General features: G+C 54.0%; 6 protein-coding genes and 1 non-coding gene across 7 annotated transcripts; 3 read left to right on the top strand and 4 right to left on the bottom strand.

The window, feature by feature from the left end:
- Positions 1-2,899: 2,899 nt before the first annotated feature.
- QC764_202500 (uncharacterized protein) lies at positions 2,900-9,340 on the top strand. Its single transcript, XM_062943950.1, has 3 exons — positions 2,900-5,483; positions 5,547-8,154; positions 8,204-9,340. Exons 1-3 carry the CDS (start codon positions 3,895-3,897, stop codon positions 8,849-8,851), a joined length of 4,845 nt encoding a protein of 1,614 aa, XP_062802720.1. The 5' UTR covers positions 2,900-3,894; the 3' UTR covers positions 8,852-9,340.
- An 18-nt stretch (positions 9,341-9,358) lies between these two features.
- On the top strand, positions 9,359-10,877 carry rpl22 (60S ribosomal protein L22). The gene is made up of 3 exons (XM_062943949.1): positions 9,359-10,065; positions 10,216-10,454; positions 10,545-10,877. Exons 1-3 carry the CDS (start codon positions 10,051-10,053, stop codon positions 10,669-10,671), a joined length of 381 nt encoding a protein of 126 aa, XP_062802719.1. The 5' UTR covers positions 9,359-10,050; the 3' UTR covers positions 10,672-10,877.
- On the bottom strand, positions 9,506-9,587 carry QC764_0032810. Its single transcript has one exon. It is a non-coding gene; the product is annotated as a tRNA-Ser (tRNA).
- Positions 10,878-11,112: 235 nt separating the features above from the next.
- QC764_202480 (uncharacterized protein) lies at positions 11,113-12,222 on the bottom strand (the record flags this gene model as incomplete). The annotated part of the gene is made up of 3 exons (XM_062943948.1): positions 11,113-11,966; positions 12,027-12,120; positions 12,145-12,222. The coding sequence occupies 3 exons, from the start codon at positions 12,220-12,222 to the stop codon at positions 11,113-11,115; spliced, it is 1,026 nt and encodes a 341-aa protein (XP_062802718.1).
- Positions 12,223-12,693: 471 nt separating this feature from the next.
- On the bottom strand, positions 12,694-13,555 carry GPI11 (Glycosylphosphatidylinositol (GPI) anchor assembly protein; the record flags this gene model as incomplete). Its single annotated transcript, XM_062943947.1, has 2 exons — positions 12,694-13,086; positions 13,151-13,555. 2 exons carry the CDS (start codon positions 13,553-13,555, stop codon positions 12,694-12,696), a joined length of 798 nt encoding a protein of 265 aa, XP_062802717.1.
- A 10-nt stretch (positions 13,556-13,565) lies between these two features.
- Positions 13,566-15,512, top strand: tsn1 (Translin-1). The gene is made up of 3 exons (XM_062943946.1): positions 13,566-14,694; positions 14,753-14,849; positions 14,912-15,512. The coding sequence occupies exons 1-3, from the start codon at positions 14,529-14,531 to the stop codon at positions 15,354-15,356; spliced, it is 708 nt and encodes a 235-aa protein (XP_062802716.1). The 5' UTR covers positions 13,566-14,528; the 3' UTR covers positions 15,357-15,512.
- A 620-nt stretch (positions 15,513-16,132) lies between these two features.
- Positions 16,133-24,763, bottom strand: QC764_202450 (uncharacterized protein; the record flags this gene model as incomplete). Its single annotated transcript, XM_062943945.1, is given in 5 exon segments — positions 16,133-21,393; positions 21,418-21,521; positions 21,581-21,652; positions 21,671-24,512; positions 24,583-24,763. The coding sequence occupies 5 exon segments, from the start codon at positions 24,761-24,763 to the stop codon at positions 16,133-16,135; spliced, it is 8,460 nt and encodes a 2,819-aa protein (XP_062802715.1).
- Between the last annotated feature and the right edge of the window lie 1,017 nt (positions 24,764-25,780).

Below are 25,780 nucleotides of genomic sequence, written 5' to 3'. Positions count from 1 at the left end.
TCGTGTAGAAAATCGTTAACTTTTTTATTTTGTCGAAATGATGTTCTCGTGGGATTTGGCAAGGTGTTGGTATGAGTTTTGACTATGGGTTCGCGATGAGTGTGAATGGGCTTGATCTAGGATGTCTTCTTAACGCTTGTTCTGACCGTCCAGGAGGGTTTAAGAAGGGGGTTAAGAGGAATTTTGGCTTGGAAATGCCAGCTAGGGATTTGAAGATTGGGTAATGAATGTGTGTCTCTTTTCTCCTGATCATCTTCAAAATGTTGTATTTTTTCGGCGCCAGGTTCACGGTCAAGGCTCATGGTTCTTCTGTGCCGTGGTATAAGCATCTTATTGTTTCACGGGTCTAGCGAGTTTCTTTTGAGCATTTGGAACTTGGGAATCTATCTAAAGGGGATGAGGTTCCGGTGCGGGAGGTTCAAATGTTTGGGTGCGAGCGGTTCGGTTCGGATTTTGATGAAAGGATGAAGGCCAAGAGTGAAGGATACCGAAGGGTTTGAGGCACAGCAGGTCTCATAGTTGGGAGACATAATTACGTGGCCAGTTCAGTCGTAGGGCTGAGGTTGTACCTGGCTGCCTCAGTTTACATACATGACAATTCAACGTCTTGAAGAAGACGTGCAGGATAGTTGCAATGATGTTTCTAACAATGGGGGTGGTTTATCGAAGATTCAAGTATGTTCGTGGTGTTGAGATGGGATTATGGCATGGCATTGGTCCATACCGAATGGCACAGAAGAGGCGCATGACGAGGCGAGGACACGGGTAACTATGTAAGTAAGATAGGATGGCGCAGCTGGGTGTTGATCAACCGTTTGTTCATGGGGGGTTCTGGTTTCTTTCTTTCGGGCCGGATCCGTTGATTCATGGCTTTGGATTCGAGGAATTGCGGTGGTTGTTTGCTATTCTTTCATGCCTTGGCAGGTAAGGTACATTATGCTAAGTATTTTTTATGCAAGTCACTGTCACTGTTGTGATTCACAGAGAGGAAGGAGGGTGGGACGGGGTGAGTGACAACGGCTCACGGCAGGAGGGGATACGTTTCAAGGGTCACAGATCAGTGAGTGAATGATGGGCGTTTGGTGTTACCGTGGGGTTGTTGGGTATGTTTAGAATATTGGGGTATCTTTTTGAGGGTGAGTGTGAGAGAGTAGTGAGGTGAGGTTGAAACTCCCAGATTTCCCTTCTGCAGAAACGAGAGACACTCAAGTGCCGCAAGTGCCGCCGGAATATGCGCCGGGTGGCAGTAGGCATGCAGAGCTTTTGCAGGTGACCATCTTTGGTTCAGTGAGGGCGGGCTCAGAATTACCTGATGTTTGGTTCCTCAGCCATGAGAAAGAGTGACCCTCAATCTCAGACAACGTACACCGAAAGTAGGTTGCATGGTTGGGTTAGGTAGTAATGTACGGAGTCCGGGGGGATGAAGAAAGACGGGGGATGGTGTGGTGAGTAAGGCGGTTGGGACCTTGGGGTGGTTGGATTGGGTTCTCACCGACTGGTTTCTGGGGATTTTCTGTTCTGACTGATCTCACTCGTTGATGGATTGGTGTCTTGGCTGTCACTTGTTATCACAGTATAGTGCGAGCATGTGTGGTGGGTGATACGGAACCTTACATATAGGGCTATCCTCTGAGCTTCTGCGAGTGAGCAATGGGAATGGAGAGGGTTGGGTGGATGTAACCAAGCTGGATAGTAGGCCGGTAGGTGAGGTAGGTTGACGGCGTGAAGTATGTATATAGGATCGAGCATGGCATGAGGGGGCGGGCCAGTTTGGTGACCATTGGGACCCCGATCAGACCCCAAGGGGAAGTCTATTTAGTAAGAAACAAATAGACGCTGAAAACAGTAACAGACCGTAGATGTGATAATGTCTGATGCGGGTCTTGAGAGGTTTAACCTTGCATGAGGCTTTCCACCAGTCGACTTTTGAAAAGGGCCATCTGCGGGGTGAATGGTGGGATGGGTTTTGGATCTGCCTGTGGTGCTCACACACATCCACCCCAGTATTGACACAGCCATGCCACGCAATGCTGCTTGCAACTGCACCCCAAAACATCATGATGAAGCGAGGAGAGCTGTCATATTCTGCGTCGTAGAGCTGGGAGGGGAAAGGAAGACTGGGCCGAGTTTGCCGAGGGAAGAATGAGGGGCACGGGATAGGGATGTTTTCCAGAAAAATGCAAGATTGATACGAAGACGGGCTGTCCAACACACCCACTCACCCAACCTGATGTGGGAGACGCCCAGAAGTAGGCTCCAGATGAGATGATTGGAGTCTGCATGCTGCGACTCGCATCCATGGGATAGACAACCGACCCTGCCTTTGCCCTGCCCTGACCCTTGCTGCTTGTGTTCACAGGTCCCGCACATGTCCCTCAGGTCAGAGGTTTTCCTTGTGTTGCTGTGCTATTCTGATTCTTCGGGCGGCGGGTGACGGCACATCGCCCGGCACATAATACTGTGTGTCTCTCTAGTCTCTCTTGTCTCTCTGGTCTCTGGTCTCTTTTATCTCTTTTGTCAGTCTGTCGGTGATTGAAAGGTATCTGCCTCGTCGAGTCGCACAGCTGGCGTGGCATGGCATTTACTGAGGTGCCTATCAGATGTCGACGGCCATGATGGACCGGGATGAATCAGGTTTATACATGCCTTAGTCGAACCGTCGTAATGAAGCGAACCACACCCAGGGACGCGATCCATGTCCCTCATGTCCCGGAGGGTCACATAGCGTGCCCAGTGGTCTCTGAAGTGCTTCACAGAGCTTGGATGTGCTCGGCCCGCAGCCACTAATAGGGTGCAGCAGCGCCGTGGTGAGGTGACGGTACCTTGTTGGAGGTTGAGGGTGGTGCAGCGCTGGTGCAGTGTAGCAGCAGGGCTCTAGCGTTTCCATGCTACTGCTGCTTGTGTGGGGGGAGGCTTCCCTGCAGAGTTTAGGCCCGAGAACGCCCGCAGGCGCAGGCCCCCGTCGTGCACCAGCCTGACTAAATGCGGCCCCATTCCACATTTTAGACAAGTGAGATTCCCGCCGACTTCCCTGTCCGTCTGCATTTCAACGTCAGGCCAGTTCCCGTCTCTTTTATTATTTTGAATAGAAGCAGTGCAGGAGAAGAGAGGGGTCGATCCTGCTGCCCTATTAGACCAGAAAACCCCCAATTCATCGCCACCGTCGCCGTTGATCACCGCCGTGCCGGGTCCCGATAATCCGATCCTGATCCTGATCCATATCCACCTTCGACTGACAGCCAGGTACCTGACAAGGGCACTTTCATCACGCACCCACGCACGCACCTCCCGGGCCCTCCGTTCTCCTCTTCTTTTCCACCACCGACCACTGCCTCCACATCAAACCCCGCCCCGACCTGATCGACTCCGGCTCAGGACACGGCCGTCGCTATTCACGAGCCCGGCGGTGCGGAGACGGGAGCTGTGGTTGACGCTGTTGTGGGCGCTGGAGAGAGTGGATGCGACCGCCCGTCGGACGAAACAAGACAGAATTTTGTGATTATTTTTCCTCTGCAGATCCCGGACCGCAGCCGGGCGGAACTGGGGGGATCGGTGGGTTGATTGACTGAGAGGGGACGCAGGTGCATGGTTAAGAGTCTGGGCGAGATCCCAGCATTGCTCTTGTTTCGACCTTGCTGTCCACTCCTCAGATGGAATACCCTTTCACGGGGGCCATTGTGTGCTCGACAACCTCTTCAACAAAGTCAACAATGCTTTGAGGTATTCACTGGGCAGTAACGAGTCTGGCCTGATTCCCCCCTTTCCAAGCAACAGGCGACCCGCAAACTGATCTCGACGCTCCTTACTTACTCTATTATCTACACTTCTCTGCGATACAATCTCATCGTCTTTCAGCAGAAGACATCACCAGCATACGTAGTATCGGATTCCACCATGTTACCTCTTGTCCAAATGCACCCGATGGTGCAACCACAGCTCGACTTACTCGGGCCCCATCAACCGCACGTAAAACATGACCTGGAGTACGTGTCGCATCACCAAAGACCACAGTTCGCGCGACCCTCCCCCTCGCTCCACAACACAGACTCAACGCCCCGGGCGTTCGCCATCCGCAGCGCCCAGCCAGCCCCGGCGTTGCACCGCATCACCACCTCGTTCATCCGATCACATGCCCACGACCACAGTTCGGAACACTCACTTAGACGCAAGACACCAAGCGGCACCATCGACAATGGGTACGATGGTTCGGTTGCCCACCTGGCCTCCGGACCCCCACCATTGAAGCACATGATCTTGCCTGCCTCGTCAAGAATATTTCCGACTGCTGTGTCTCAGAGAACATCAGGGCTAACTGGGGTTGGCTACCATAGGTCAACACTCTCTGGATCATCATGGCAATATCAGGCACCGAATCCGACTGGGAGGCTCGATGGTGGAATGGAACCATTAAGTAGCCCACCTGTGACGCCTGGAGGATGGGGTATGGGAAGTACGAATATGATAACGAATCCGGCCGCGCCAGAGCAGACAAACTTTCTGCAACCAATACCCCAACAAAGCTACAACTCTGTGTCCAGCTTGCAGCCATTGTTAGGGCCAGGATACCACCAGCCGTTGAGTCAAACAGTCTACAGCCCGGGTGGCTACCAACAACCACAGCAACCACAGCAGTCGATGGTGTGGAGGAATGGTGGACTAGGGGATTATCGAACACCAATACCCCTAGCCAATGGCTACACACCACAAAATGCTGTCGTTGATAGTGCGTTTATGCCCTCGCAGTCGACCATACATGGCATGCCAAACGCACCAGGACTGGGCCAACCACACCCATTCCGCTTGCCATTGTCAAGCTACCCTCTTGATGATGGGTACGCTCGTCATGCTCAGGCACACATGGCGCACCATGGGGCTGCTCATCAGGGTCATGAGTCTCTGGCACAACTAGCTGGACATATTGCCCAAGGGGGCAGTTGCGGAGATGTTGCCTCGAGAGCAAGGTTCAAAGAGTTGGCCCTGCAGCAAGCACATAAAACATACAATGACCTGCTACTTTATCTAGGCAATGCGAAGAAAGCACACCACAGCCGGACCGGATCTTTATCAAGAACGTCATCGAAGATGGTGGTATACCCGAAACCCTCAATAGCACCGTTGGCGAGCGGAACCAAAGTACGACCATCGCCAGCCCTCTCCGAACCAACAGTCAGCTATGCACAGCACATGGCACAGAAGCAGGCGGCAGCTAGGAGTATGGCAATGGGAGGGCAAGGAATGATTGTTGGGGGCTTCAACCAAGCGAGGAATCTATATTCAACGGGGCTTCAACAACGGCCATACTTTGAGACCGGATCACCACTTCACAATGCGAAAAATTCACTCGAGATGCTCACCAACCTATGTGAGCAAAGTGGATGGAAATGGGTGGATGGTATGCTGTTGGGAGGATGTCTCCACTATGGCCTTGAGCATTATGAAGATGCTCTGGAGTGGTTCAAGCGCATCGTGAGCATGGATGCTAGGTACGTATTCCCGGTCTGGTCGACCGCGTTAGGTTTACGGGGTGATGCTAACAAACAGGACAGCCACGTCGAGGCTATTTCAAATATTGCTGCGACATTGTACTGCATGAACAGGCAGGATGAGGCTGAACGGGAATGGTCTAAAGCGATCAAGCTAAGGCCAAGTTACCTGGAAGCAGTGGAACATTTGGTTGGCTTGCTGTGTTCGAATCATAGGAGTCAGGAGGCAGTCAACATTATCGAGTACATTCAGAAATCGTTGAAGATGTCTGGAACAAACGGAACCGTACATGAAGTTAATGAGACAGCGAGCGAGGCCGACACGGCGTCGACTGCCACGATGCGAGAATTGAGCCCCGACAACTTTGTGCTAGACGACCTCAACAACGACAGCCCGACCCAGCATTTTGCCCGACCTGCAGACAATAGCCACGTTCCAGGTTTTGGGTCAAGCGGATATGCGATAGCCGGGACCGAGAATGGACGGATGATCCTGCTGATACACGCCAAAGGAAACATGCTGTACTCGTTGAAAAATATCGAACAAGCCTCGGATGCTTTTGAGGAGGCGGTGCTCATCAGCGCTGGAAGACAGGTTCAAGGGGTGCGATCGCTTATCAGAAGGATCCAAACCGTCCTAGCACCGAGGGATATGCATTCAGGGCAGCTTAGGGGTGCTGTTCAGGCGAACCTGTCCGCGCCGTTGCTTCTGTCGCCAGACAGGGCCAAGCTTACCGCACAGCGGGTATTTGCTTCGCACGGAGGACTCTTGCCGGGACTACAATATGTTCCCGAAGGTACTCACAAGAAATCCGTGGTTGTCACAACGAGCAATTCATTGTTGTCGCTAGCCAAGATCTTCCAGGACACCATGTCGAATGGTGGGCCAAACACCGGTATGGTCAGACAGCCTGCTGGAGTGGGCGATATTCTGGCGCTCTATTACCTGTCCTTGTCATTGCAGGAAAGTCCGTCAACAGCAAACAACGTCGGCATCTTGCTCGCCAGTGTTCAGCAGACGTCTACCCAAGTTCACTCTGGGCCGCCTATGGACTTGGGGAATCTTCCCGCTATCCCTGGGATCGTACCAGGCAGCGGCTTATCGCTCGCCCTGGCTTACTATTATTATGGCCTTACCCTGGATCCAAAACATGTGCACCTGCATACCAACCTGGGCAGCTTGCTCAAAGATATCGGACAGCTGGATCTTGCTATTCAGATGTATGAGCAGGCTGTGCAGTGCGATGGAAGCTTCGATATTGCATTGACCAACTTGGCCAATGCTGTCAAGGATAGAGGCAGAATCAGTGATGCCATCGGGTATTACAAGCGAGCTGTATCGGCGAATCCCGACTTTGCTGAGGCTGTTTGTGGGCTGTCCACTGCGCTCAACTCGGTTTGCGACTGGAAGGGTCGTGGTGGTGTTCTGCTGGCAGGTGGCAAGTTTGACCGCTGGCATGTTGACGAGCAAGGGATGCTTCAGGATGTGAAGTCACAAGGCCAAGGCAGTGGGCTGATGAAACGTGTGGTTGACATTGTCGGGCGGCAGCTGAAGGAGTCCAGCACTTGGGGTGTTGGCGCCTTGCAAGATCAGACGATTGTGCAGCTGGTGGCGCAGCTAAGGGATGCCGGAGCTGGGATCACCGACCGAGGTCTGGATGTTGAAACCGAACTTCGAAAATGGGCTGGTCGATCGTGGGAGGGCTCAAGAATCCTGAGGCTGATTGAGCGGTCGACGAGAGCTGCGATGTGGTGCTGGTATGTCGATAAACATGTCAAGGGCATCAAGTCATCAGCTGGATACAGGCGGCCGCGGCCTCCTGCCAGCCTTTCGATTCCATCTGCGCCGACGGTGTTGCCGTTCCACACCTTTACTTGCCCGTTGACAGCCAAGGACATCCGGATGATTTCGCAGAGGAATGCGCTTAGAATATCGTGTTCGACGCTTCGCTCACCTTGGGTCCCAGCTACTGTATATGAACCACCGGAGCCACCAGCCCCTTATTTCAAGGTTGGCTATGTCTCGTCTGATTTCAACAACCACCCCCTGGCACATTTGATGCAATCTGTCTTTGGCATTCACAATCCTAACAAGGTCAAGGCGTATTGCTATGCAACCACAGCCAGTGACAAGTCGATCCATCGCCAGCAGATTGAGCGTGAAGCGCCCGTCTTCCGTGATGTCAGCACGTGGCCATCAGACAGACTGGTCGAGCAGATTGTGGCTGATGGAATTCATATTCTGGTCAATCTCAATGGGTACACCCGCGGAGCGCGCAATGAGATCTTTGCCGCGCGGCCTGCGCCGATCCAGATGTCGTTCATGGGCTTTGCTGGGACGTTGGGAGCCGAGTGGTGCGATTACCTCCTAGCTGATACGACGGCCATCCCTCCCTCGACACTTCGACCACACCGCAACAATTTAAACCTGGGAGATGTCTTCCGGGATGAGGCCTACACGGAAAGCGAGGACTGGATTTACTCGGAGAACATCATCTTTGCTCGGGACACGTTTTTCTGTTGCGATCACGCGCAATCAGCAGATGGCCACAATGAGAGGCATATGTCCTGGGAGGATGACCAGAAGAGGAGGTGGAGGATGCGGAAGGAGTTGTTCCCCAAGTTACCCGACGATGCTATCATCCTGGGTAACTTCAACCAGTTGTACAAGGTATGCTCACCTCCCTTTTTCATTTCATACTCTCCCTAACAAGATTTAGATCGACCCAACAACCTTCCGTACATGGCTCCGCATCCTGGCTTCCTGCCCCAAAGCCCACCTCTGGCTGCTACGATTCCCCGAGCTGGGCGAAACCCACCTCCGCCGCACAGCTAAAGACTGGGCTGGGGAAGCCGTCGCCTCTCGCATTCACTTCACAGACGTGGCACCAAAGCAACAGCATATCTCTCGCGCCCGAGTTTGCGATCTCTTTCTCGACACGCCCGAGTGCAACGCCCATACCACCGCGGCGGACATCCTTTGGTCTAGCACGCCATTGCTCACCCTCCCACGATACGAATACAAGATGTGCTCCCGTATGGCGGCTTCCATCCTCAAGGGTGCGCTTCCAAAGAGCGAGGAGGGGGAGAGAGCAGCGAAGGAACTCATTGCAGAGGATGAGAAGCAATACGAAGAGTTTGCAGTGGGGTTGGTGAATAGGATGGGCTACCAGCTGGTCAGGGGACAGGATGGGGAAGTCTACGGGAGGGGAGAGGGAAGACTGGCGGAGATGAGGAGGTTGCTTTGGGAGAGCAAGTGGGGGTGCGCGCTGTTTGATACCAGGAGATGGGTGAGGGACTTGGAGGAGGCATATGGGCGGGCTTGGAGCGATTGGGTTAACGGAAGGGGAGGGGACATCTATCTTTGAAGGGGCTTTTGTTTAATGTGTGGGCTTTTTTCTTTTTCTTTTGATGCATGGCGATGTGCCTAAATGATTTTGGATATTGAGTTCTGGGCATTGAAATGAAGGGAAAAAAAAGCTAAAAAGCTATTTGGGAATTTGAGTGAATATTTGGGATATGGGACGATCGGAAAGAGATCGTTTGGGGTATTTGGATTGGAAATTTGGATGATATGATATCCATTTTGAATTTGTTTGTTTGTTTGCGTGGTTTTGTTTGGTTATTTGTTTCTTTTGAAATTTGCCTGTGTTGGCACTTTGGTCTGTTTGGTTTTCTTCTGAACATAGGATGAAGGGATGTGAGTTGATTTTGTGGTCTGCGTTGTATCCAGTTTTGGGGTGTTCTGATAGAGCGGAGGTTGTTGACCGCGATGGTCTGAAAGGGGTTGAATTTGAGATGTTTGATACCATTTGTGAGCGTTTTGTTTGACTTTTGCTGCTCTATGCTAATAGCTGATATCTGACATTGTGTAGGGATACTACATCGACTTGCCAAGTTCTAGCTTGCTGGCGTTGTCATTCAACAGATTTGATAAGACTCTTGACACTTTGTTCGCGCGCCGGAACGGAATGTCGTCTTATATAAATGCTACCTCCGCCGTGGAATTACATCAAATCATAGGCGTGGTGGCAGAGTGGTCTAATGCGCAAGACTAGAAATCTTGTTCCTTCGGGAGCGTCTGTTCGAATCAGGCCCACGTCGAAGTATTTCCTTTTGCCGGTTTAAACCGGCCGGTTCGGTTTCTTTTTGTTGATTTTGGGTTCAAAAGCACTGCAGAAGTGAAGCTTTTCGTCAAGAAAATGGCAATCTTCTGAATCTTGATGAGGCAACCCCGAACTTGCTGCCGCCAAAAGCTCAATGTTCGGTGTCAAGTGGGGCAACAACGGCGCTCCGGCCGAAGCTGGGCACGGGCCTGGCACAAGCCACAGGAAGCTATCCCGCCCTGCTAATGCGGAGCCCTAAATTTTTGCTGCAGGCCACAATTTGTTCAGAAATTCCCTTGCTCGATTTTTCTCTCTCCACCGCCCGCAAATCGCAACGTCCACCCCTCCCCCCAGACTTTTAACCACCACAACCAAGGCGCAGGATATCAACCTCTTTGCGTTCTCCTCACCCCATCCAGCTTCCACCGGTCAATCTCTTGAACCTCTCCTCAACAGTCGCAATGGCTCCCATCGCTGTACGTATACTCATGACCAACCTCATCATCACCATCCCCACCTGAAATGACCATCGCTTTGCTGTTGGCCCAGTCCACCATCATTGCAAAAAGATGGGAGATGATGGCATGAAGCAGTAGGCTAAGTCTTTCTTTTTTGGGATATCACAGAAGAAGTCCACCAAGGGCAAGGGCCCCAAGGTCACCAAGAAGTTCGTCATCAACGCTTCCCAGCCCGCCTCGGACAAGATCTTCGACGTTTCCGCTTTTGAGAAGTTCTTGAACGAGAGGATCAAGGTCGAGGGCCGTGTTGGCAACCTCGGCGAGACCATCAAGATCTCCCAGATTGGCGATGGCAAGATTGAGATCATTGCCCACAACGAGCTTTCTGGCCGTTACCTTAAGTACTTGTAAGTTTTTAAGTTTTTTTTTTTTTTGCGATAAAAGCCAAAAAAGAAAAGAATATGAGGACATGTGTGCTGACGGTGCGCACCAAACAGGACCAAGAAGTTCCTTAAGAAGATGCAGCTTCGTGACTGGCTCCGCGTCGTCTCCACCTCTAAGGGAGTGTACGAGCTCAAGTTCTTCAACGTCGTCAACGACGCTGAGGAGGAGGATGACGAGTAAATTGGTGGTCTATCTGTTGAGCGAGGGAGGATATATCCGAAAGGAGTATAATCTGGCAAGACAAGAAATACCAAAACAATAATGGGATCATTGGTTGTGCATAGCGGTTGGGAGAAACGGGGTCAATGAAAAGTGACAACGCCGCCGTTGCGCGGCCAGGCGTTCTGGCCAAAAACAAAATTTTAAGTTCTGTTGCTTGCTTGTGATGTGTATATGTTGTCTCTATTGCTCTTAAGCCTCATATGCGTCCATATCCATTCCCTTGGGTATATATATACCGTCCAACCCTTCCCTTTTGCCCTCCAACTCTTTGGGTATAACCTATGCAAACATCAATTCTATGAATTTATCTCCGTTTCTTCCCGTCATGCAACACCACACCCCTATTATATCTCTTGTTTCTCACCCTCTTCTCCCTCCCATAGGCGTCTCCATCCGCAACTACTCCGGCAGCGCCCTCATAACCCCCTCAAACGCCACCAACGCCATCGCATTAGCAGGGAAAGCCCTCAAGAAACAAGGCAAAAACCCCCTCCAATACCCCTTGGGCCCATTCTCTTTATAAACCGCCCTCGCAGCCTCCCTCCACCTCCTAAACCTCCTCTCCCCATCCCCCAACCCGCCTCCCAACGGGTCCGTCATGATCCTCTGCTTCACCACATCACTCGGGTAACTCATGACCCAAAAGACCTGCGCCGACAAACCCCCCGCCCAGAAATTGATCACCGGCGCAGACCAAGAAGTGTTATTCCTCATCCACCGGCTAAAAACGTCATAACTCCCCCACCAAAAGAAGAAGCACCCTCGAAAAATGAGAGTAGCCCCCAGACCGTGGTATATCCCCCTTATACCGTGGTATTTGTAGATTTTACGTAGGGCGTCGATTGGCCCGGTGTATAAGCGGTCAGACTTGGAGGAGGAGTATTGTGTTTGGAGACGGGCTTTGATGTGCTCTACGGGGGCGGCGACGAAGGAGACGGTGCAGCCGGAGAGGATACCCGCTAGGCCGTGGGCGTAGGTGGGCAGGGGGATAACTGAGGGGGGGAGAAAAGGGTCGTTTGGAGGGTGGTAGGAGGCGAAGAAATTGGTGGAGATGAGGCGACGGTAGAAGGTTAGGGAGCCGAGCATGATGGAGTCCATGAACATCCATCCTACTAAAGGGGGTGTGGCGCCTTTGTAGAGGCCGAAGATGCCTTCGTTGCGGATGGTGGAGGTGAGGCATGCCAGGGGGCCGGAGAAGCGGGTGGAAGAAGAGGTTTGGAGGCGGACTTTGATTGTGTCGAAGGGGTGGCCGACTGAGAGGGAGGGTTAGTACAAGCGCGGGGGAGGTCATGTTAGGGAAGGGGGAGAGGTACCAGCTAGCTTTGCGATCCCGGAAAAGACACCCGCGACGAAGCCTTTGTAGTGTTTTGCTGAGGCTTGTTGTTGTTGTTGTTGTTGTTGTTGTTGTTGTGGTGGTGGTGGTGGTGGTGATGTTGACGGGAGGGGTTGGAGTGGTAACTCCAGGTTCGGAGGGGGTGCTGGGAGCACCGGGGTGGGTAGTTTGGTCATTTTGAAGTGTCAATTGAAGGAAGAAGAGATAGAGTGCTCGAGGGGAGGAACCAAAGACTCGAGGACGCCCACGGAAGGGTCATAAAGGAGCGTGGTGCCGTGGTGTTGGAGTCATCTCGGCACACTCGACACCCCACCTTGCGGCATCGGGGACAGGGGAGGAGCTTTGAGTGATGCGCCGGCGGGCAAGCAGGATGACTGGTCTTGGCGGATCTTCGACACTTGTGATTGACGCTCGATGTTTGAGTTGAAATATCACGATCTGTTAACGTTGGAGGTATTTTGGTAGGTATTTAGTTACCATTAATTAGTATTTACAACGGTCGCCTTCATAGACCGCACCCGTGATGTACACTGTTCAACACCAATTCCGGCTCGCAACTCCAACAGGGTATCACACACAGCTTCATTCCAAACAGCCCTTTCCCCCTTTTCCTCATGTTTCCAGGTACCTCATCCAAGACTCCAAACTCAGAACTTCTTTCCCCAAGCCGCTGTACCACCAATGACCTTGCCCAGCACATATCCACCATAGATGCCGACCAGGATAGTTACTGGCCATTTCTGCCAATCTCTGTCCCAGTCTAGAGGAATGGGGACAGCACCCAGCCAAGCACCAACAAGAGCACCCGCAAGACCTCCAAACGTTTCGTCCAACGGCGCGCGGAAACCACCAACAGCAGCCCAAGCACTAGCATCGACACCATGAACGTAGAAGAGCGGGAAGAGTCCCAGCAGAGACAAGTGGGCGGCGCAGAGAAGCGTATGAGACCCGTGGGTGAGGAAAGGCGCACCGAAAAGAACCATGGAGGCGTAGATGAACGGAGTAACGAGAGCAGTGATAAGAAGCGAGAGGGTGGCGAGCTGTGTCACGACTAGTAGTTAGTACTTGATTTCTCGCAACGAAACGGCAAGCATAACAACATACCACATAGGCATTGTTTCCCCCCTCCTTCGCCCTCTTCTTGCTCGTCTTCTCCCCCGGTCTTGGTTTGGCCTTCTTCGCCGTATCATTCCCTCCGCGCCCAGCGACAGGAAGGCAGATAACGGCATAGACAGCCTGCAGCGCGGCCGTCAATGGCAACGTGGTCGAAGACATGGCCGCTACTGGGTTCTTGACCAGCGAGGAGAACCCAAAAGCGAGGACGCCCGACAACAACAGAGGTTGAGCATGGCGGAGGGTCTGGGCGAGCGGCGTCTGGTTGACGGACACCGGGAGGAGGTTATACGTCTCGGCTGTAGGTGAAGCACTCGATTCGACCGTGACGGTTTGGGACGCAGCGCCCTTCTTGCTGACTGCCGAAGCCATGGTTATAGGGTCTACCAAAGGCATTGACGTGTGTTTGTTACAGCTTGAGGACAAGAGAAAGAGGACAACATTTGCACGCAGGATGATACAGATACCAGATCCCTGAACAGGAAGGTCGAATCGCAAACAGCTCCAGCCAAACCCGAACCCTGAGACTACGCCTGCCAAGCTCTCTCTCCAACACGCTCGCACGCGAGGACTGAGGACGGACGCACTGACCAAACTGACCGACAGGTGGGGCAGACTGAAGCGCACAGACAATTTGCACCCGCCGAAGAATTTGCAGGCGTGCACAGACCATCCAGGTCGAGTATATATTCAGGGCTCCCCTTCCAAATTTACTCGGTTTTCTTTTTTCTTCTTTAGCTCTCTTTGCCTTTTGGCTTAGATCAAGTGTAGTATCTGTTCTTTTCAGTTTAATCTCTGAAACTACTCTACGGAGTAGAATCGTGATTATCCTAATTTTTGTCTCTCGGCTGACTTTCCTCTGGGCTTGCCCATGATCGTCGGCCACAGTGTCCCTGGTATTACACTGCCTCCAGGCGACGCGAACCCAACCATCTTTTTCATTGCAGTCTTGGGATTATATCCTGGGATGCGAGGAAGAATTTTCTGTCTTGTGTGTTGGTTGAATTGATGGTGAATTGCTGTCTTGAGTCGCTGTTTGGCGACCAATTTTGATGCTTTTGTCGAGTTGTTGCCTGCTGTTAATGATATCCGTGACTCAACTGCGACTCCCATTCCATGGGTTAAATTTTCCCTGCATAGACCCTCTCGTGTCTTCCCATCTCGAATCTGAAATAACCAAGGCCTGACAGCAGTTTGGCATCATTAAAAATCCTTCTCTTGCAAACAATTGCCCGATAATCCGACCGTGCAGCAACTGTGGTGTGGACATCTCAAAATTTGAACAGTGTGTGTGTGTTTGGCAACCTTTGACACCCAACCTCAACCTCACTCACAACCACCACCACTCTCAATCTCACCCAACGTCAAAATGCCCCCCATGATCGACCCCTCCCTCTTCGACCAAATCAAGTCCAAGATCGAAGAGGACACCACCGTCCGCAAGGAGCTCGAGCAGATTGTCGACGAGCTTCACCAGCATGTCTCCTTCACGCAGGGTTTGTTGTCCAAGATTCACTCAACCCCGCGGTCAAAGTGTATGTCCCCCCCACTGCCGGTGTTTTGAGCGTATAGGCTGATAATGTTACCTGAAAGACGCAACCCTCCTCCCCCAAGTAGAAGAGGGCATCAAATCCCAAGTCGCCACCGTAGGCAAGCTCTCAGCGTTTGCATCTCAATATCCTTACTACAAGTACGTCCCCTCCTCCCCCCTTCCCCCCAATCCCCGTTCCCCAATGTTAACCATCTCCCCAGATACAACCACAAATGGACCCGCCCCCTCCAAGACTCCCTCTCCACTTGCCTCCTCTTCACCTGGCTATCCACCCACACCCTCCTCACCCCCCTCCAGCTGGCCACATACTACTCCGTCCCTTTGAACCTCACAGCCCAAGACGATGCATTCCACATCACCACCGAGGAGTACCTCCTCGCCCTCGTCTCCATAATCGACGACCTCTCCCGCCTGGCGATGAATTCCGTCACGCTCGGCGACACCGCTCTCGCGGTGGAGATCTCCGCCTTCATCAGGGACCTGCACGCCGGGTTCCAGGTCTTGAATCTGAAGAATGATATCCTGAGGAAGAGGGTTGACAGCATCAAGTATGCCGTGAAAAAGGTCGAGGATGTGGTTTATGATTTGAGTTTGAGGGGGTTGATTCCTGCTGTTGGGGCGGAGGACGAAAAGAAGGGGGAGTGAAAAACTGACATGATAAGAAACGGAATCATCGTTTACATGATCAACAAAGTTGAAAGGTGCTGGGGGCTTCATTAAGAGTTACCATGGATCATCAAAAATATACGTGGCGAGGGCCCGGCTGAAAATGAACAATACAAATACTATTTTAGTTACCTCGCTCAAGCTTATGGCCCGGCCATTCATGTCTTCATGATGGCCACAGATCAAGCAAAGAGCTAACGCATTACGAGTGGAATATTTTGTAATGCCCATCCCCTATAAGTTTCTCCTTAGCATCAAAATTAAAGGGCGGCCGCCTTATGGCCACATATCAAATCATAGTGATCATCACTGTTGCAAAGATTCATGAGGCATGATGAGTGAAAATCAAAATGAAATTCATATCCCACACATAAAGTCATAACATACAATTCTCAATTCCCATCTCAAGAAACCAGAGCAAGTCTCTTCCCTCTTCTTCCCTAATTATCATCCCCAAACAGCAACAGAAACCAAACCAAATCTACCCATCAGATCAAGCAGCAGCCATCATAATCGTCTCATCCCCCCCACCACCACCAAATTCCCCTCCTCCACCATCCATCGTCACCAAAAGAAACCAAGTACCATAACGGCCTTATCATTCCCATCATCATCAATCTTCATTTCCCATCGTCAGACCGAAAAAAACAGAAGTTGAAAAACGAAACGAAGAGAAAAGACGGTCATGTCCTCATAAAAGCCTCATGCATTCCTCCTCCGTGTCTTGTGTCTTGTGTTCACCAAATTTGCAAACTTTAACCTCTCGTGAAAAGACGCTTGAAAGCACCACGAATACCGCCCTTCTCTTTGGTCTCGCTCTCCCGCACCTTCTCGCGCTTCTCCTGCCTCTTTGCCCGGTGAGACGCTGACTCGTGCTCGCCAGTGCTGCTGATCGAGGCGGCACCCTTGCCGATGGAAGCATCGCCGACAGAGGCGGCCGAATCTTTAGTATCAAGCACATTGGCTGTTGATCTCTTGCTGCTTCTTTGCCGGGGGACCTCCTCGTCACGAACAATCCGATCCTCGGACCTGCGTACTCTAGGCTCGCGATGTTCGCGGTGCTCTCGGCTGCTGGGTCGATAATCGTCGTCACGAGCCAGCCGGTCATCAGACCTCTCTGACCGCTCTGATCTCTCGGACCTGCGAGCCCTGGAGCTGCGACCAGTGCTGGAGCGCTTGAGTTCGGGTGGGAATGTCCTGGAAGCTGAAGGTGGCATGGGCACCCCTTCTCTAGAGTTCAAGACGGGCTCCGTCTTCCTGCTGGAAGATGGCACATCAAACTCCACGCTGGCGCGGCTGTGACTATGACGACGACGGCGGTGCTCAGAGCGTTCAGCGCGGTCACGATCAGAACGATCACGTTCGGAAAGATCACGCTCAGATCGTTGACGGGGTGCTGATCTCTCCTTGACGTGCTCTTCTTTGGCTGGCGAGGTGGGAGAAGCTGGTATCTCCTCCCTGGCCCTCTCGAGTTCACGGAGACGGCGGCGCTCCTCCTTTCGCTTGTCGTGAGCAGCCTGCTCCTCGGGTGTGCGTTGCTTGCGAGGGCTTCGGTGTTCAGGAGGATAGCTGCTGTCTTTGTCTTGTGCGGGAGGAGTGCGAGGGCGCTCATCAGCGCCAAGAGAGCGAGACGAATTGTAGCTCTCGGATCGGTGGCGGCGAGAATAAGAGTGCCGCGAGCCGTCCTTGCTGAGATCTCGATAGTCGTGAGCATCACCAAGGTCACGATCACGGCTTTCAAGATCACGGTAAGAGCGGCTCGAGTGATGGCTACGGCGTCTTCGTCTGCCTTCATCAGTCCTCGACCTGTCTTTGTCTGCTGAGAGGTCAGTCACGAGAGCAGAAACTTCTTGCTCGTCCCTCGATCTGCGCCTCCCTCTTTCTCCATCGGTAAACACTTGCACCTCCTTTCCTTTCCCCTTCACGTCAGAATGCATTTCGGTTAGACCAAGGACTTCGGCTCCTGGATTCTCGGTTGTCGGACTTCCTGGCGGGCTGAGAATATCGGCTGTGGCGTACAAGACGACGGCGGCTGCCACCATCTCTTCCACCTGCTTGATCGTGTTTCTGCGCTGCCGGCGTAAACTGCGCATCCGGCCTAACTCGCGAGCCACAGGGTCATTGAGGTCAGGAAGAATAAGAGCAGGGGTGGGTACACGGAAGTCAACAATGACTTCTTCTCCTTGGGTTTCATCGGGTCCTCGGGATCCTGGAATTGTTGACCTTTGAGTGGTAAGAACGGCATCGTCAGTTATCGTTTCCTTGGGACCAGCAGAAGTAACAGCAATAATAGCAGGCCGCGCGGCAACATTGTCCTCACCATCACTCTTCGCCTCTACACCACCCCTCGCCACCTCTTGGCCGTCCTTCTTGTCCACCATGTGGAAAGATTCAGTGAGCGGAACCGTCTCGCTCACAGCCTCAGAAGACTCGATTGTCGTGTTCTTGGCGCCATCTTGGGGAAGAGAGCGGCTGGAGACCTTGTCCTTGGGTTCGTCATCGAAAATGGCGGTATACGCCTCCAGGCGCTTCACCGCATCACTAGACTCTTTATCCGAAGCTGTGTGGGCAGCCACGGCGGTGGCAGCACCCAAAGCACCTACAACGCTTGCACCAAGGGCAAGTTCCTTAGCAAAAGACTTGCCTTCAGAGGTTTCTTCTTTTTTCGACTCCTCAGTCGAGGCAAGACCCCTGGAAAGAGACTCGGAAGCAGTCTTCTCGGTAGGCAGCGAGAATGATGTGTCAGTTGGCAATGTGTAGGTTGTGTCAGTCGGCAAGGTAAAAGATGTGTCAGTAGGTAGTGGGTAAGTTGTCTGTGTGCCGAATGAGAGATTGGTATCTCTAGGATCGTAGTCCGAAACAACGTCATCACGCTCAACCTGGGCCAAAGACTTGGGGAGCGAGCGTTCGGCGACTGGAGCCTCCTCCTTGGTCGCTTCACCGGCGGCAACCCCGAAAGCAGCAGCTCCGGCGGCGGCAGCCACAGGAATGGCAAAGTCGGACACAGACACCTCCTTAGGGGCGTCAGGCTTGGTGGTAGACTCAACATCGGGTTCGGCGGCTTGTTGGGCAGTCACTTCGACGGCAGGCTCCACAACCGTCTCGTTAACGGACTTCTCCTCAACAGCTGCTGCAGGGGCTTCTGTTTCGACTTCACTGGCGACCTGCTTGAGCGAGGCAATGGATTGGTCGATGAGAACCGCTTCTTCTTCGGTTGCCTGCTTGGGGATGGATTCTGCTTCAATCAGGACAAAGTCCTCAGAAGCAGCGTCAGAGATTTGCTCCGGTTCCTGGGCTGGGACGACTACGGGCGCCTCGTTCTCAGCCACGACTGAAGCGGTGTCAATAGCTGACTCCACAGACCTGGCTGAGATCTCCGAAGGTACAGCAGCAGCAAGAACGACGTGCTCAGCATCAACATGTTCCTCGACAGAGACGGGCGGCTCGTCAATGCTGCGTGATTCGCTGACACTAGTGGGCTTGTCAGTCTCGATAGGCTCTTCGGCAGCGGCAATGACAATCTCCTCGGTGGTGGCAGGTTCATCGGCAATAACAGACTTATCGGCAACAGCAACAGGCTCGTCAACTTTGATCGGCTCCTCAGTCTTCTCGGATACTTCAGGCTCATCAACAACAGCCTTCTCGACAGCGGCAGGCTCCTCGATTGAGGCGGCGGTAGCGGCGATAGCAGCAGCAGAGGCAATGCCGGCAGCAACCGCAACAGCAGCAACTGGGCTATTGGACTTGTCGTTTACGGCTTGAGCATCGTGGACGGACTGGGCGACCTTGGCATCTGAGACTTCAACCGGCTCAACCTCCTCAGTCTTCTCCACAGACTCGACTTCGGGAGCAACCTCCTCCTTCTCCGGAACAGCAACTTCCTCAACCACCGACTTCTCAACTTCTGGGGTGCTGGTGACATAGACGGATTCTTGAACGGCAGGGATTTCGGTGCTAGACTGTTCGATGATGGGCTGCTCCTTCTCCTCCTCAGACTGCTGAGTGGCTTCCTCCACAGTAATGCTAGCATCATCAGTGACGACAGGAGAGGAGTCTTCAGTGGGCTCCTTGGTCCTAGAGGGGGGTTCTTCCAGAGCTTCTTCAACGTCAGCGGATGGTGTCTTCACCTCTGGCAGGGTGGGCTCTTCGATCTGGGTGCTCTCCACAACTGGTTCGGCCTCGGCGACTGGCGCCGTCTCCGCGTGGGCGATGTCAGGTTCGGGGGCTGCCTCAGTCTCTGGTTTGTCGTCCTTGGCCTCGGGCTCCTGCATGGAAGACGCCGGTTCCTTGGACTCCGCCGCCGCAAGATCCTCGTCCGATGGGGTGACATCAGACTGGTCCTCTTCCACTGTCTTGACAGCCTCCTTGTCGTCCGCCGTGACTTCTGTCTCATCGATCGTCTCCGGGACGACCTCCTCCTCGCCAGGGGTATTATCGATATTAGGTGTGTCAAGGGTATCATTGTTGTCAACAGAAGAAATAGCCGCACTCGCGTCCTGGGTATCATGGGTATCATGGGTAATGGGGGTATCATGGGTATCCGATTGTTGCAAGTCCGTGTCCGTGTCCTTTGGCTCCGAAATGCATTCTGAAATCTCCTCTCCTGCCAAGCCACCGGGGGTATCAAGCAATACTGGGATTGGGTGTTCCTCACCTGAAGCCTTCTCATCCTTGTTCTCGCTGGGAATTGGCCCAACGGTGTCCTTACTCTCCTCCTGCTCAACCTTCTCGACAGTCTCGGGAACGGATCTGGCCGCCGCGACAACGGGCTCAGCAACGACCTCCTTGGGTGCTTCGATAGGCGCCTCGACCACGGGTTGGGCGGCAACCTCCTTGGGAGCTTCGACGGGAGCTTCGACGACAAGGGATCTCTCGACCACTGGCTCAGGCTGGGACTCTTCCTTGGGTGCCTCGACACTCTCAGCAGCTGGGGCGATAACTTGCTCGACCGGCTCAACAGCGTTGGGCTCCTCGACTGGATCAGCCTTGGGCGCTTCAGCAGCTTCAGTCTTGACGTCTTCGACAGCTTCAGCCTTGACCTCTTCTACTGGCGCAGGCTTGGCCTCCTCGACAGGCTCGGGAGTCTTGGTCTCCTCAGCGGGCTCGGCCTTGGCCTCCTCCACAGGTGCGCGAACCTTGGTCTCCTCGACAGCTTCAGTGGCGGTCTCGGCAACCTCAGGCTGAGCCTCTTCGACAATTTCGATCTTGGTCTCCTCAGGCTTGGTCTCCTCAGCGACTTCAACCTTGGCGTCCTCGGTTGAGGCAGGCTTGATCTCTTCAGTAGGCTCGACCTTGGCAACCTCTTCGACAGGAGCAGGAGTCTCCTCGACAATAGCCCTGTCGACAGAAGCTGGGGTGCTGTCAACGTCCTCAGTAGAGGCGGGGGCAGCAACTTCGGTTTCAGTCTCAGGCTTGATTTCAGCTGCAGGCTCAGGGGTAGTCTCCGGGGCCTCCTCGACGGGAGCGGCCTTCTCCTCAACGGTCTCGGCAGCCTTGGCGGATTCTTCGACAGCTGGAACAGGCTCAGCAACGGAAGCACTCTCAGCTTGAACAGCGGCCGGCTCTTTCTCGGTCTTCTCAACTGGAGTCGACTTGTCAGCTTCTTCGGCAGGCTTAATAGCTGGCTCAGAAAAAGTCGCAGCAACAGTGTCGGCTACAGAAGTGGCAGCCTCAGCAACAATCTCGGTGGCGGCAGCAACGGTTCCGGCAACAGCAGCAACAGTCCCGGCAACACCAACCTGCTCCTTGAGCTCGGCAACGGTCTCGTCAGTAGACTCGGCAGCCTTCTCAGCTTCGGGCTCGGCAGCCTTCTCGGAGACAGGCTCGGCGACAGGCTCATCAGCAGCTTCGGTAACCTTCACCCCAACTGGTTCGACAGCCTTCTCAGCAACCGGCTCAGCAGACTTCTCAGCGGGTTCGGCGACCTTCTCAGGAATAGACTCGACGACAGTCTCCTCAGCAGGCTCGGCAGCAGGCTCGACAGCAGGCTCGGCGGTCTTCTCGACAGCAGGCTCGGCGGTCTTCTCGACAGCAGGCTCAGCAGCAACCCCCTCCTTGGCCTCCTCGGGCTTGGCAGGCTCCTCAGCAGTCTCGGGCTCGGGCTTGTCCTCAGTGACTGGCGCATCTTCCTTGGCGGCAGATTCCCTACAACATATCGTTAGCCTTTGAATGCAACTGATAACACGACAACCGCATAAACTTACTCAACTGCGGGCTTCTCCTTGACTGTCTCCTCCGGAGCCGGAGCGGCGGCGACCTCAGCGTAGGACTCCTTGTTCTCGGCGACAGGTTTCTTGACCTCGGGCTCCTCCTGCTTGGAGTCCTCAACGGAAGTTGGCTCAGCTTCTTCCTTCACCTCAGAAGAAAGCTCAGCGGCAGGTACATCCTTCGCCTCCTCTACTGGCGCTGGGGTGAGCTCCTCCTTGGCCTCAACAACGGGCTCAGGAACAGACTCCTCAACCTGAGCCTCCGTGGCTTCGACCGTGGGCTCATCCTTTGTCTCGGTGGCGGTTTCCTCCTTGGTCTCGACAGCAGCCGGGGCGACTTCAGCATAAGACTCCTCCTTGGTCTCAACCGCTGGCTCATCCTTAGCTTCAACGGCAGGTTCCTCCTTGGTTTCAACGGCAGGCTCCTCCTTGATTTCAGCAACCGGGGCCTCAGGAGCAGACTCCTTAGTCTTAGGGGCTGGCTCTGGGGCAGACTCCTCTTTAGCTTCAACAGCAGGTTCAGGAACAGACTCCTCCTTGGTCTCGGGTACTGGCTCCTCCTTGGCCTCAACGGCAGGCTCAGGGGCAGTCTCCTTGACCTCAGCCACTGGCTCATCCTTGGACTCAGCAACTGTCTCAGTGGTCGTGTCCTCCTTTACCTCAGCAGCGGGCTCATCCTTGGTCTCGGGAGCAGGCTCTTGCTTGGCTTCGACAGCTGGCTCCTCCTCGGTCTCAGGGACAGTCTCCTCCTTGGTCTCAGGAGTAGCCTCCTTGGCCTCGCCGGCGGGCTCAGCAGCGGCAACTTCGGCATAAGACACATCCTTGTCCTCCACAGTTATCTCTGCAGCAGGCTCATCCTTGGGCTCCTCGACCACCTCGGTCTTGGGCTCAGCAACAGCTTCCTCCTTGGCTTCGGGGGCAGCGTCGTCCTTGGTCTCGGGTACGGCATCCGTGACTTCTGGGACAGCCTCAGTCTTAGCCTCAGGGACGGTCTCTTCCTTGGTCTCAGCGGCAGATTGTTCAACCTCAGCAACAGGCTCGTCTTTCTCTTCAGAGGTGGACTGCTCCTTGGTCTCAGCAGCAACATCCTCCTTGGTTTCAGGCACAGCCTCAACAGGAGCTTCGTCCTTGGCCTCGGCGGGGGCGTCGACGACGGGCTCCTCCTTGACCTCGGCAGTAGGCTCCACAACAGCCTCTTCCGTGGTCTCTGTGGTAGTCTCCTTGACTTCAAGGGTGGCCTCAACGGCAGCCTTGGGAGTGGCCTCCTCATTAGCATCAGGAGCAGCCTCCTCCTTCGCCTCGGGAATGTCCGCAATCTTGACATCAGCCTCCTCCGTCTTGATTTCGACAGCCTCTTCCTTGACCTCGGGAGTCTCGTCCTTAACCTCAGCGGCAGCCTCCTCCTTGACCTCTGGAGCGGCTTCCTCCTTCGCCTCAGGGATATCCTCAGTCTTGACCTCAGCCTCTTCAGTCTTGATCTCGGGGGTATCCTCCTCCTTAACTTCAGGGGCAGTTGCAGCAGCTTCCTCCTTGACTTCGGAAGCGGGCTCCTCCTTCACCTCGGGAACAGCCTCAGCCTTGACCTCGGTCTCGGGGGCAACCTCCTCCTTGACGTCAGGGGTGGCCTCCTCCTTGGTCTCAACAGCAGTCTCTTCCTTGGCGACCTTGGCAACTGGTTCATCCTTGGACTCTGTGACAAGCTCGGCGACAGTAGGTTCCTCCTTCGCTTCGGCAACTGGCTCTGCGACAGCAGGCTCCTCCCTGGCCTCAGGGACTGGTTCGGCAACTGGCTCATCCTTGGCTTGAGTGGCGGGTTCCTCCTTGGTCTCAGGAGTAGGCTCAACCTCTGGCTCGGCAGTCTTCTCAGACTCAGCAGGCTTGACCTCCTCAGCAGGTGTTGACTGCTCAACAGGCATAGGCTCTGGGGTGGCGTCGGCAACAGGGGCGGATTCCTCCTCGGTCTTCTCAGCCTCCTTAGCTGGCTCCTCAACCTTGGGCGCCTCAACCTCCTTGGTCTCCTCTTGAGGCTTCTCAGCCTCAGGCTCAGACTTGAGATCAATGACAACGGGGGCAGCACCCTCAGTAGCATCTGGGGCCGCAACCTCAGCGAAGGACTTTTCGACTTCGACCACTGTCTCGGCAGCTGGCTCCTCCTTCACCTCAGCGGCAGCCTCTGCTGGCGTGGGGTCAACAGCAGGTGTGGAGGCAGCCTCCTCGGCAGCTTCTGGCTCAGGGGCGGGCGTTGAGGACGCAGCATCTTCGACCTTCTCTACTGGAGCAGCAGCTTCAGGGGCGGGAGCAGCATCTTCTGTGGGCTTTTCCTCCTCCTTGACCTTGGGTGTGGCGACCTCAGCAGCGGGAGCTTCAGTCTCCTTGGTCTCAGTCACCTCGGCGACAGGCGTTGGCTCAGCAGCAGCAGCAGGGGCACTGGTGTCCTCAACCTTCTCCTCAGTCCCGGGCTCCTCGTTCTGCTTGCTCTCAGCAGCAGGGGCCTCGAGACTGCGTTCCTTGACCTCCTTAACCTTGGGTTGCTCTTCAGTCGCAGGCGCTTCTGATGTTGGCTCGGCGGCAGCGGGGGCAAGAGAGTCAGAAGATGTAGCAGGTGTCGAATCGACGCTGCTCTTGTTCTTCTTCTTTTTCTTCTTGTTCTTCTTCTTGGCGGCCGAAGCCTCCCCCTCGGCTTCCTCCTTGGCCTCCGTTGTCGGCTCCGGCGTCGGCTCCGCGGCTGGTGTCGGCACAGTTTCGGCTTCGGGTTGTGGCTCGGCTTCTTTCTCGGCTTCCTTCTCGGCCTCCTTGGCTGCCTTCTTCTTCGCTGCCTTCTTCTTGTTCTTCTTGGCGTTCTTTGAGAGAGGGGCTGATGATGGCTCTGAGTGGGTGAGAGACGCTATCGAGTCCCTGGGATTATGCTGGTGGGTGAACTCGCCATTGCCTGATGTGGTGTGTATCAGCAGACATGTCACATGTGTAGCAGGATTGGGGCCATGTGGGAGAAAACTCACCCTCAATCTCTTGATCGTCCATCTCACTCTCGGATACTTGGAGGTACTTCACATCTCCATATTTGGCTTCCTGTATTTGGCTAAAGTCGGCATACTGAACTTGATCATAATCATAGTCGCTTTGGGCCCAATGAAGGGTGGTCCTAGCTGGACTAAACTCGACATCTTGAGGGAGACTCATACTTGTGGGACATCTAACTCTGCCTTGTCGGAGGAAATCTCGACGGACATGACCTGAGGGGCTCTCTTATTATTCTCCATGCAGACGGACTTGTGGCCTGGTTACGGCTCGGCTGGTTCTGGCTCGTGGTATATCGGAAGGCTGCAGATTGGGTGCCCAAAGTGAGAAAAAGGTGGGGCTTTCGTGCTGCGTGGTGGCCGTGTGCCGTGCAGTCTGGCTGGACGATGTCGGGGACGGGCCTGCTTTCTGGAGGGGTTGTTTAATGTATGTCGTGTGCTGGAATATGCACAGTCGGCAGAGAGGGGGGTGGTGTGTGACGGGCTGTGGTTGGCCGCGACTCTGGCCAGACCGAGAGAGGAAGTCTCGCTCGTAGGTAGGGTGGGAGAGATGAGAGAGATGTGAGTGAGACGGGAAAGGGAGAGAGAGGAAAAAGTAAACAAGACGACGGCGAAGATCGGATCACTGTTTTTTTGGTCGGTTTTGTTGTGTTGGGCAACAAGAGAGGAGAGAGAAAGAAAACAAAGCCTCGGTCTGAAGCAGGAAGGCAAGAAAGGCGAAAAGATGCAAAATTCTTGCCTTGACCTTGTCGAGAATTCTCCAGTTGATGGGAGCACCCTGGTGCAAACAGACGAGAGTGAGGGGCAGGTGCGTAAAAAGATGGGTGCGTCTGAGTCTTGGCAAGAACATTTCAAACCCATCACAACCCCACGCAAGAGGTCAATTCGGCTGGTCTTTTCGCTCAAGTGACTGCATTGAACCGCAGACATTGGCCCACCGACCTGCAGTGGCGCCACGTCGAATGGATACTACTCGCTGGAATAGAGCATATCACCTCGAACCAACCTTCCCTCCTCATCATGATATCTTCTACAAGGAGGCAAATCACGCAAGCTACCAGTGTAGCACAGTCCCAAGATTGGCCAAATCTCATGGGAATCCGCAGCTCATTACATAGGCCATCACGGTCACGACTGACTGACTGAACATCAGATGAAGAAGCCACCCATATAAAATGAG

The sequence above is a fragment of the Podospora pseudoanserina genome, chromosome 2, assembly GCF_035222485.1.
Source record: "Podospora pseudoanserina strain CBS 124.78 chromosome 2, whole genome shotgun sequence".
In the NCBI taxonomy this organism is placed as follows: domain Eukaryota; kingdom Fungi; phylum Ascomycota; class Sordariomycetes; order Sordariales; family Podosporaceae; genus Podospora; species Podospora pseudoanserina.
The sequence above is the reverse complement of the archived record's forward strand: the minus strand, read 5'-3'. Positions and strand labels throughout refer to the sequence as shown.

What these genes read in the sequence shown, in the direction of transcription:
- QC764_202500 (XM_062943950.1), top strand. Translation starts at nt 3,895, where the DNA reads ATGTTACCTCTTGTCCAAATGCACCCGATGGTGCAACCACAGCTCGAC. An exon ending in ATCGTGAGCATGGATGCTAG is followed by an intron (nt 5,484 to 5,546) that starts GTACGTATTCCC and finishes CAAACAGGACAG; the next exon opens with CCACGTCGAGGCTATTTCAA. An exon ending in ACTTCAACCAGTTGTACAAG is followed by an intron (nt 8,155 to 8,203) that starts GTATGCTCACCT and finishes AACAAGATTTAG; the next exon opens with ATCGACCCAACAACCTTCCG.
- rpl22 (XM_062943949.1), top strand. An exon ending in GGCCGTTACCTTAAGTACTT is followed by an intron (nt 10,455 to 10,544) that starts GTAAGTTTTTAA and finishes CGCACCAAACAG; the next exon opens with GACCAAGAAGTTCCTTAAGA.
- tsn1 (XM_062943946.1), top strand. Translation starts at nt 14,529, where the DNA reads ATGCCCCCCATGATCGACCCCTCCCTCTTCGACCAAATCAAGTCCAAG. An exon ending in CTCAACCCCGCGGTCAAAGT is followed by an intron (nt 14,695 to 14,752) that starts GTATGTCCCCCC and finishes GTTACCTGAAAG; the next exon opens with ACGCAACCCTCCTCCCCCAA. An exon ending in TCTCAATATCCTTACTACAA is followed by an intron (nt 14,850 to 14,911) that starts GTACGTCCCCTC and finishes CCATCTCCCCAG; the next exon opens with ATACAACCACAAATGGACCC.